Source organism: Silurus aristotelis (assembly GCF_946808225.1).
Source record: "Silurus aristotelis genome assembly, chromosome: 22".
In the NCBI taxonomy this organism is placed as follows: Eukaryota; Metazoa; Chordata; class Actinopteri; order Siluriformes; family Siluridae; genus Silurus; species Silurus aristotelis.
The window spans coordinates 15836352-15847425 of NC_139595.1; the positions used below are offsets into that span (position 1 = coordinate 15836352).

General features: G+C 38.5%; 1 protein-coding gene across 2 annotated transcripts; it reads right to left on the bottom strand.

Moving 5' to 3' along the window:
• Positions 1-92: 92 nt before the first annotated feature.
• Positions 93-11074, bottom strand: rabgef1l (RAB guanine nucleotide exchange factor (GEF) 1, like). 2 transcript variants are annotated; one of them, XM_083525885.1, is made up of 9 exons: positions 10952-11074; positions 9659-9843; positions 9012-9184; positions 6912-7084; positions 6278-6359; positions 6033-6165; positions 5844-5935; positions 3937-4193; positions 93-3119 (listed from the first exon to the last, which is right to left on the bottom strand). In XM_083525885.1, exons 2-9 carry the CDS (start codon positions 9835-9837, stop codon positions 2781-2783), a joined length of 1428 nt encoding a protein of 475 aa, XP_083382011.1. In that variant the 5' UTR covers positions 9838-9843; positions 10952-11074; the 3' UTR covers positions 93-2780. The 2 variants fall into 2 exon arrangements, with proteins under 2 accessions (XP_083382011.1, XP_083382010.1); XM_083525884.1 differs by having other exon boundaries at positions 9659-9866.

Here is an 11074-nt window from a genome sequence, read left to right on the forward strand (position 1 = left end):
CAGCAAAACACATAGTCCCTTGTACAACCTAAGTGAAAGAATAGCTGGAAATGCCTGCTCAGTACATTAGAAATAAAAAAAACCCCACACAATTTATTCTTTCATTTCTTCTCAGGCTTTAATTCTCAAGTTTTGTAAAGATTTCACTGCATAAACAACGTTGAAGTAATATATGCAGTGGATGCATGTGGCGAAAAACGTCTCGTCAATGACAGATCATAGTTTTCAGATGCATACATTACAGAATTTTAATGCACACATTACAGAATATTAATGCACTCTACAACTATCAAGTAAATACAACCATGCCCAGTCCTATAACCTTTTTTTAAACTACAGTTCAGGTCATATATCATCAAGCATTTCAGGTCACAGACCTTAAAGCATACTCAGAACAAATAAAAGAAGAGGCATTTGGCGTTCATCTTCCCAGAATGTAAAAATAAAAATTTTAAATAAAAGGTTTACTTAAAAACCGTAAAAAAAAAAAAAAAAAAGTCTGCTCTTTATCCCATACTGCAGAATATGCAAAACGGTTATGCATATATGCAAATGAGTTTTTAAAACACAAATCAGGAAGTGGCAAAAGTTCAAGCCATTGATACAAAATTTATTGGGCTGCTGTTTCAGCAAATCCTAATACAAAAAAAAAAAGAAACAATTTGAATGTGGGATTTAAGCTGTAGTGTGTATTAAAACGAAAAGAAAAATCTGTACTATATGACATGCACTTTTGGGAATGAGCTGGTGTGTTTGCTAAATGAAACCTTTTCACAGTGCATCCTCATAAACTACATCATTAGAACACGATACACGGTGCGCATGTCGGACGACACGACGCGAGAATTCATTTCGAACCGCTTCAATTGTGGTTATAATCCACGGAAGAAAAATCGACTGCAAGACCACAATACGGATAAACAAAATCCATACTCTAATAAATAACAAAATCTGTGTATAAGAGCAAATCCTGCATAAATTCAAATCGTCTGTACAGAAGATGGTACATCCCTGATTAATACTTTAATTCTACAAACTCGTATTTTCTTATAAATAGAAAGAAACAGGAAGATTGCGAAGTGAAAAAAACGCTGCATTAAATACAGTTTCAGTTTTTGTCCAACTGAATTTTTCTTGAAGCAAACGGGAAAAAAATGTGCATAAATATACTGGAGCTACCTCGAGATATAAGAAGTTGGCTGACACTCAGTGAGCTGTGAATGCACACAGAGGCCACGTTCATTATAAATGGTCCAGAATAACCTGCTCTACCTGCCTTGCAGACATCGAATCCAACTTGGCTTTGTCACACAGGAGCCATGTTTACTGATTAAATATGGCCTCTTGAATTTTTAGAAACCTTTAGTAAAGCTGTCATTTTTTTTATTCTTTCTTTAAATCTGGGTCACTTCTTTATAAATGTCCAGAATCAACCAATATTTATATTATTATTATAGCTGGGGTCAGCAACGATACAGCAGCCCTGAAGCAGAAAGGGTTAAGGGCCTTGCTCAAGGGCCCAAATATGTCCGCTCGGCAATACCGGAGCTTAAACCCCTCGAACTTCCATTACCAGTAACTTAGAGAATAACACATCTAATGCATCACCATCCGAAATATCCGGTGGCCATTTAGAATTTTGCTTCACAAATTTAGGTGTCGTTTTTCTTCTTACCGTGTAGCTCGCAACCTTTACAGGGGCGGGTAATCATTTATAGTCTGTAAATGTAATAAATTAAATGTGCCTTTTGTCTGGTTCAGGAGGCGGAGCTAATTTCTGCATGAAAAAAAAAAAATAAAATCGATGAGAACCAAAGTGAACTTACAACAGTGTTTTAGTGCCATAATAAAGAATAAAGAAGTAGCAGAACAAAGTCGAAATATTTTGGAAATAAAGTCACAAACAATGTCGTAGCAGTACGAGAATAAATACGAATTTACGAGAATAAAATCGTAGCAATATGAGAAAGTCCATACACCACAACGCGTTGGGAACCCCAGCTGAAGTACTGAATCATTTAGGATCAATTTCTTTGATCATCATCCTCTTAGTCTCTTGAGAAACAACATCTCTTCAAATAGAACGCAGATGTAACCATCGATGTCTGATTTTTTCTTCTGAATAAATTACGTTTCCTACTTACCCGCTAATTATAACTCGGTGCTGATGCTCCAAAAGAGAAACGATTTCCTTATTGCTAAATCCTAACCTGAAGTAGAATTTAACCAAATCCTCCACATTCATTTTTTTTGCAAAACAGCAAAACATTTCTGAAAATTCTATGATTTTTCTTCCAATATTACCACTTTAATTTCGTATTTCTACAACTTAATTTTCTCAAAATATTACCTCTTTATTCTCGTCATCTTTAAAATATATATTTTTTAAATGTATGTGGCACTAAAACGCTGTCGTAAACTAGCCTGTTGAATCCGATCACATATTTTTTTTTCAATTAATGATTTAAATATTGCTTAAAAGTAACACCTTTTAAACGCTACACACTGAAGTTTTACGATTGTTCTGCGTCACTGGTGACGGAAAATCTCTCACGTGGTCACTCAATCACAACATATGGAGTTTTATTTAAATCGTAAAATGCTGAGCCCGTGGCGTTCAGCTGTAACAGAATTAAAAACAAGAATAAAACATGTGCAAATCCTCTACTAACGGAAAGACGAGGAGACAAATTGCTGACGGAGTGAAGTCGTCTCCCACTTCACACGAGCCTGCAATCAGTAGGACAGTTACAAAGTGGGTGGAGTGATCTGGGACAGAGCTACCCTGCGAAAACCTGAGGCTGTAGAGGAGGAGGAAGCCCCTCGCTGTCTACATTGTCCGAGTCGATTGCAGAGGTGGAAGGAGCGGAAGAGTCCGGCTGAAGCCCTCCGAGGACATCCTGAACTGGGGCCTCTACGCCGTCGCCCCAATCGATGAGGTCATTCTCCAACCTGCCCATTCTGGGTCCACTCTGTGATGAAGAGGACGAGGGAAAAGAGATTCCAGAAGGTTGTGGCCTTTCAGGGGAAGCCTGGTCAGACATGTACAGTTCAAATTCCTCTGGGGTCAGGTTTAGGGATTGAGCATCGAGCTTCTCGATGAAAGCGATTGCACAGCACTAAGTAAGAAAGAGAGAGAGATTCAGTCATGCCCCCTTTAATATGTTTCTTAATCGGACGCTCAACGTTTGTGAAAAACTGCCGTCAAAATTCTCTTTATACGAGGTGGTATCAAAAAGTTTTAAGACAACTTGCCGCTAACTGGTGCTTTTTTGACCACGATTTCATCATTGACAGCAAGTTGGAACAAAGAGCAAACGTGAAATTCCACGTGAAACTGGGCAAATCTGCCACAGAGCCTTTTGACGTGACGTACGTTCGACATACAGCGATACTGCAACGCGCCATACAAGGTGTTTTAAGTCGTTTGCTTCAAGAGCGGAAGAAGGTCGTGGGAAGACGGCGAGAGATCAGGAAGACCTCCAACAAACTCAACCCCCCTAAAATGTCGAAACCATTTGGCAACTTGTGCATGATGATCGTTGGAGAACGATTCGATCTCCGATCTCACTTCCGACCCACCCTACTCGCCAGAATGTGGCTCCTCTTCCAGAAGATGAAGATCCAGCTCAGAGGTCACCATTTTTTGACACGATCAAGCGCGAATCGCAGAAGGTGCTTGACATGCTTTAGGAAATAAGGTTTCCGAGACATATTTCAGAGTGGCAGGAACGCTTGGAGTGCTGTATTGGTGTGCAAGGGGACTATTTAGAAGGTGATGGTGTGTAAACGTAGATAAATAAAGTACTTTCGTGTAAACAGAGTGAGTCTTGAAACGTTTTGATACCACCTCCTAAAATCTATCATAGAACTAACTTCCCGTTTAAAGCGTTCTTTTTTTAGAATCTACAAGCGTCTCAAAGTTCAAAGGCTCACCAGGTTGGTGAAGTAATATCCATCCTCTCCGCTCATAAGGCGTCTGGGGTTGCAGAAGCGCGTGATGTACTGGATGTTGGACTGCAGTCGGGGTGGGTTGGCCCTTAGCACCACGTAGATAAGAACTGGGAGAAAGTCGTCAGCTGAGGCGGCCTCTCTCTTGCTGCGCTTGATCGCACTGAAGATGTGCTTGCTGCACCTGGTGACGTAACCCAGCTTATCCCTCGGTACATGCCTGGAGTCCATCTCGATTATATCTGCAACAGGAAGCATTAAGGTGCTTTGTTCAGTGGGGCTTTGCATGGATCACCCCAAAACAAAATCTCTAAAATCTAAATACCTAATTCTATAACCTGCAGAAACACACACCCAGACTTGCCACATAACCCAAGCACACAAAATCACACACGTTGGGTTACCACTAGAGGTTGAACGATTAATCGTTTTGCTGATTAATCAGCACCTATAGTTGATTGCCGAAACTACAGCAAAAGTTGTCAGCAAAAATCCATCAGCAAAAATCCATATCGATAGTTTTCCGGTTTCTGGTCTGCTGATATTAAAAGCGGCCTCTAGTGGCGAAACACAAACACCACATGCGTTTTGTCTTTACATGTGAGACCGCATGCTGCACAGAGTGCTACATTTATTATTTATAATTTTTTTTATTATATAATTATATTTATTCATTTATATATTCATATTTATTTCCTTATATTCCATAACCTCCAGTTACCACTTAACCCAAGCACACTTGGGGTATGTGACAGGTGAATGATCGGAAACACACCAGAAAGTCCTCCTCTGAATGGCTCAAAAAATAAATAAATAAAAAATTAAGGTTTTGGAGTGGCCTAGTCAAAATCCGGACTTAAATCTGATTGAGCTGCTGTGGCATAACCTTAAACTAGCCGTTCATGGTTCAATGTGTATAAATTATAACAATTCTGCAAAGATGAATGGGCCAAAATTCTTCCACAGTGATGTAAAAGACTCATTGCCAGTTATCACAAATGCTTGATTGCAGTTGTTAATGCCAAGGGTGGCATAACCAATTATTATATTTAAAGGCAATTACATTTTTACATAGGGTCAGGTAGGTTTGGACAGCTTTTTTTCCTCTTTTAATGAATGAAATCATCGTATACAAAATGCATTTCGTATTCATTTGGTTAACCGTTGTATAATATTTAGATTTGCTTCATGATCTGAATCATTTAAGTGTGACAAATAAAAAATAAATAAAAATAAATTTAAAAAAATACGTTTTTACAGCAGTATTCCTCCAAAAAAAAGATGGAAAAAAACCAATAAAACTGTTTGGTCTTCTTTTAGCTGCAATAAGTAGTCTGCAGCCCGAACCTTCACTCATGCTTAAAGCATAAAAGGTGCTTATCTTATAAACGTAACATGCAATGCAAAGCAATTAAGGAATCTAATAATATTCAGTGTTCTGCTGCAAAGCAAACCTCAGGTTTACACAAATGCACTTCCAGGAAAACTGTGAGGCTCAAGTTTCACATTCACAGGTTTAAAAAGTGTTGCAGGAGACATTTTTACAAACATTTGGTGGGAAAAAGTCTCCAGAGTCCGTATCAGGTTCTGCTCGGAAAAGCCTTAAGGTTGAGGACGTAACAGTCTCAATCATTATAAAGCAGATATGAATAGAGCTATCAATAGACTGCTATCACTTCAATACAAAGTAAATAAACGAGAGAGAATCTGCTGAGTATTAAACTGTTTATTGCTGCTATAAAGTAAGTGATAACATTAACATTAAACGTAGCTAAAAATGGATAAAAGGTACAATGCGTTGCTGTTTAACAATTAAAAAAGTGGTTTGCATTTGTCAAATCATTGTATTGTCAAAGAAGAAAACCACTAAATGGTGGTAAAAACAGACTTACCGGTAATGGCCTTGTCCAGACTGTCTGACACTGCAGGGTTTTCCTCTTTTACTGGGGCACAAAGCATCTCAACTGTAACCCAGTGCAAAGCCCTAAACACACACATACGCTTTTAATTCGATTTCAAATACACAAATTGCTAAAGGTATTAGTAGGTGACTGGCTACTGCTCTCCTCTGATCTGTCTACCTGATTCTCTTCTGAATTGCCAAATCTTTGACTTCGTCATCTGTGGATTCAGGACAAAACGACTGTTCGTACAACTGCAGCGTTATGTACTTCTCTACTTCATCCATTACTGCCTCTACTCGCTCTGGACTTCCTGTCACACACACGCAAAAAAAATCATGTAAAATCTCATTCGCAATCTCATCACTTATAAACCCTTATAGGTCTTAATGCTGTACATTTCTGTTAGTCCTGTACTCGAGTACCTTTGAAGACGCTGTGTAAGCGATCAGCCAGGTTCTGGTAAAAGTCTTGCACAGACTCTGAGAGGTCCTCTGCACCGAGATCCTAAAAACAATGCAGGAGAAACTCGTGTATATCACCTGACTAACAAACACCATGCATTCTAGTTCAACTGGGAACATACATTAGTTAGTTAAAAATGGCACCTATGATGCAAAACTGTGTTAGCATGCGGTACTGTTATTAGTGTAGCAATGCTTTGGTGTAAGCGGCGTACAGACGATCCCCACCTTATGGACGAGTTCGTACCATGAATTTGTTCGTAAGATGTTACCGTGTTCGTTATTGACTATGAATATCTCCTCATGTTGCGAGATTTGAAGCTTGCATTCAAACTTTTAGTGCTGTATGTTGCATTTATATTTTCATTCATTCATCCTTAGTACCTGCCTGATCAGGGTCATGGTAGCATAATACTATGCTATGAATCTGGCAGGTACAAACTTTGCAAATAACAAACAGCTTCCAGTTTAGGCCACACCCACTTTACGTTTAAATCCACACTAAACACATACATATTCATAGTTGCACTGTATTTCACAGAATTTATATACAGACTTTGCTTCTTAAAAAAACGGTAAAGTACAATTTAAGTACCTTCTTGTAAGCCACGCTGTGAACGAAAGCATGGCACTGTGTAAAAACTTCACGTCCAGGTTTTTGCATAGGCTTCAGGAAATCGATGAACTGTTTCGAAGCTTGATCTGATTCTACAACCGGCTGCTTGCTGATGGAGGTGGTGGGAGCTGGCTGGCTGGGAACACTGACATCTGGTGAGGGGAAACAAAAAGTAGTTAATCGTATATTGCGTCATACATTACCACTATATTCTATGTTTCAGATAGCACATCAGGCAATAATGCATCAAACATAATGAGCTTAAAATAGATTTTTCGACGGTTGAAATCACACTAAAATAACAAATGAATATTAATGTCAGTATAATATGCTGTCAGATGTCGTTCGCTTACAGTGCTTCTCAAAAGTTTGGAAACCTAATATTTTATGGGATTTGAGAGACACTTGAAGGTTCCTTTCATTTATATGCAACAAACTAGGACATTTAATGGTATGAAGATTTACTTTGACCAAAGAAATATATAAATATTCAGATGTTATACAGATATACACACTGCTGGCTTCCTATTTAGCTTCTTCAAACTTCTGTGACCTTGTGATAGTTTGCTTCATTAAAACAAAACGAACGTGCGTGTGTCTCAAAAACAATAAAAGCCTAGAAGTTTCCAAACTTCTGACAGAGAATTTATGTGACCCCGATTAAAAAAATGCTTCATAGAAAATAAAATAAGCGTTTGCACATCTTTTCCTGCCAGGAAACAAAGTGCAATTCGACTTAAAAGCCAAAGAATGCTGACAGTGTAAGAGCATGAACTCCTGGGTGCACACACCCTTTCCCTTACAGCTCTTGAATGGATAAGAAAAAACACATGTCCAACATTATCCCTCCAGTAAGAACACTGTTAAAGAAACAGTATCTGACTGACCCGTCGTGTTTATCACTTCACACGTGATCGTGCTTGGGAATGCAGCGTGATTGAATCGGAATAACAAAGCAACAATCTGTTCGAAGAACAGCTGATACCACAAGTGAACTGGCGTGAAACATATCCAACATCATTCCCTGAGATAGAGCTGGTCAATGAGTCACTTAAGGCATTTAAATACAATGATACCGCATTCTGTGTGTCTAATTACCGCTGCGTGACTAATCACAGGTTTATGTTAGCGCACTTGGTTTAATATGTTGTTTCTGTGGTAACTGCTCATTCACATGGACCTGAATGAAAAGGCAAATCAGGATCTGAAAGCAAATGGCACTTTTAAATCAAATAAGCTGTCCCATATTCTCCATTTTGCAAAAACCGCTTGTGCTAATGTGTTTGCTCTTTACCCTTTTCCTGTCATTGGCTTGTTATCTGACTGTGTTCGCCTGTTTTGTGTTTGTGTCTATGCATTTTAAAAGTAATATATAATCATTAATAAAATGTTTTTTATGTGATAGAGGTTTTCCACTATTGGAAAGTCTTCAGGACTGATATGTATGCTTTGTGGTTTCTCTGTAACCTTTGTTTTGTGGCTTTTTTTGACTCAGGAACTAAATTATTTCCACTTCCAACATAAAACAAAACTATAAACAAGCCTTCATTCAAATGTGTCATTCTTTAGTAAATAAAAACTGCAAATTGCTAGTCTTTGGTAGTCTATCCCAGTCGTTATTGGTGGTGTTTTTATTCCTCTATTTTTCCACATACGAGTCTCAAACACTTTTGTAAAAGTTTCATAGTGACATTGGTGTGGTTTTAGCAGCAGGGTATTGAGGCCCTTCGTTCTTTAAATGTACTGCAGATCAGTTTTTAAGAACTTGAGTCAGGCAGATAAGGTAGAATTAAAAGTAATCCAATCTAACGGACAGGAATTCATGTGTAATCACATCTCCCATTGTTTTAAGTGAACAGAATGTCCCTTAAAGATATTACAGCTTTACAGACATGAGTCATACGATTTTAACGCTGTGCTCAAACATAAATCATAGACTTTTTATCAAAAGTGAACATCTTCATTTCATGCCTCATTTCCAATACCCAGGATCTTATCTTTATTTAATCACAAGAACTCATGGTATTCACACACTGCATTTTATTTATTTTTTTTTTTTATACAAACGCAAAGACTTACCTCTTCCAAGGGGTGTCTTTGCAAACGTGTGGAAAAATTTCTTCCCAGTGGAAACAGTACGTGATTTTTGACTGCTCCTTTTCTCTTCTGGTTTGCCCACCCGGGTGGACGAGCTCCCTGATTGCGCCCCCTGGTTGCTACCGGCATAAGCTGCCTCTTCTTCTCTTTGCAGTCTGGTTGACAAAACAAAAAATTTAAACACAGTAAATTCACAAAAACGGCATGTGTGGACAGTACGTTATACACGTTATATAAATAGAATGTGCAAATGAGGGTTTGTGGTTATGCAATGTTCCAGTTTTCACCAATTTTTCTCACCAATTTGGTCACTTATTCAAATCTCATGCACTGGCAAGCTACCAGTGAGGGTGAAAGTTTACATGTGCTTCCTCAGAACCGTGTGAAGAGGTACATCTATATGAAGTAATGTATCACAGGACAGAGTAACAGACATGGAAGAAAATGCTCGGTCCTCTTCTACATACAAAAGCTCACAGACACCCACAATTGGTCAGTCTCGCTTCGACCGACAGCGACGAGTGTAAACACTACCCAGAATCCTCAGGATTCAGGATAATAATGAGTATTAAAAAAACACACATTCCTTGTTCGACCCTCTTCCCTTCTTAAACTTTATTCACTCTCACCTCTCTGCTAATGCATAGTCCTCCTCGATCTGTTTGGCCCGTGATTTCTGGTTTATCTCACGGTGACATTGGGAACACAGACCTCCCCAGGCTGAATTGCCAAAAAATCCACAGCCTTTCTTGCAGAGCAGGGCCGCCTGATCCACGTAGATTCCTCGGCGTTCGGTTTTTGAACTCATTCTTCTCTGTCAAACCAGACGAAAGTGAGCTTGGACAAAAAGAAATGTTGATTAGCATACACTTTCATATTGTAAGATGCAAGATGTTTATTGCCCCAATGCAATCATAATTAGGGTTTTGTTTTTCAAAATGAATGGCCAAATTGATTTTTGTTTAAAAATGTACACTGGATCGCAATAGTGCACGGTATCAGGATGTGCTAAAAGCGTGTATTAAAAAAAAAAAAACAGCTCCTATTTTTTATGTACATTTCATTAATGCTCTAGCATAAAAGAATTCAACTCAGTGAGTCAACTAGGAATCGACTCAATGTTTTAGAGTCGATTTTTACCCAAATTGTAAGGTAATTGTAAGGTAGGCAAGGGCGGTTTAAAATGATTTCTTTTATGCAAGAAGCATTCGCGAATCTATTATATTTCATTTTAAAAAGTAATAAAAAAAAATGTAGCTTGTTTGTCTGCAATCGTCTCTCAACACTAGGAATCGACTCTTAACACCTGGAATTGAAATCGGAATCGAATCCGACTCTCATTTTTTCAATTTTATTTAACCTTCGTTTTGTTACAATCTTCTACTTTTTCATATTTCTGACACTAATAAGAAGCAAAAAAAATGTTTAACTCTATATGAAAAAATTACATTTGAGTAGACAAAATGACCTGCCAGAACATTGCCTTGACATTAACCGAGTCCCAAATAACTCCCTAATCTACATGTAAGGCACTAATTAGGGCGCGTGACGGAGCTCTGGAAGCACGTCGGTGTAGGTAGTGTCTAGTGATGGAGCGTTAATTTGGAATCGAGCCGCTTCTGACAGCTTTAGAGCCCTTACCGTTGACATTATGGCCAACGTTCATGTACATAACGCTCAGTAATCAGTAATCATGACAGATTTCAGTTCATTAAAGTTAAGTAGTTTGTTTGAAGATCGTGAGATACCTAAATAATTAGCTAATATTTGCTATATTATTTTCTGTTGGGATAAGCTAACACTATAATAGCCAGGAAACAGGCGAGTTCAGCGCTGCTTGGTTATAAACTAATAATAAATCAACACACAACGCAGACAATACATAGAAGATTAAAGATTAATATTTAACATGCTGCAATTACCGGACACCCTGAACGCTGTCAATCCGCTCCCTCAAAATCCTATACAATTATAAAGATCGCCTGAAAGTCAGCCGAGACAGCCAAGCCAGCTGTTCCATTTCCGGTGTGACAACTTAACGCAGC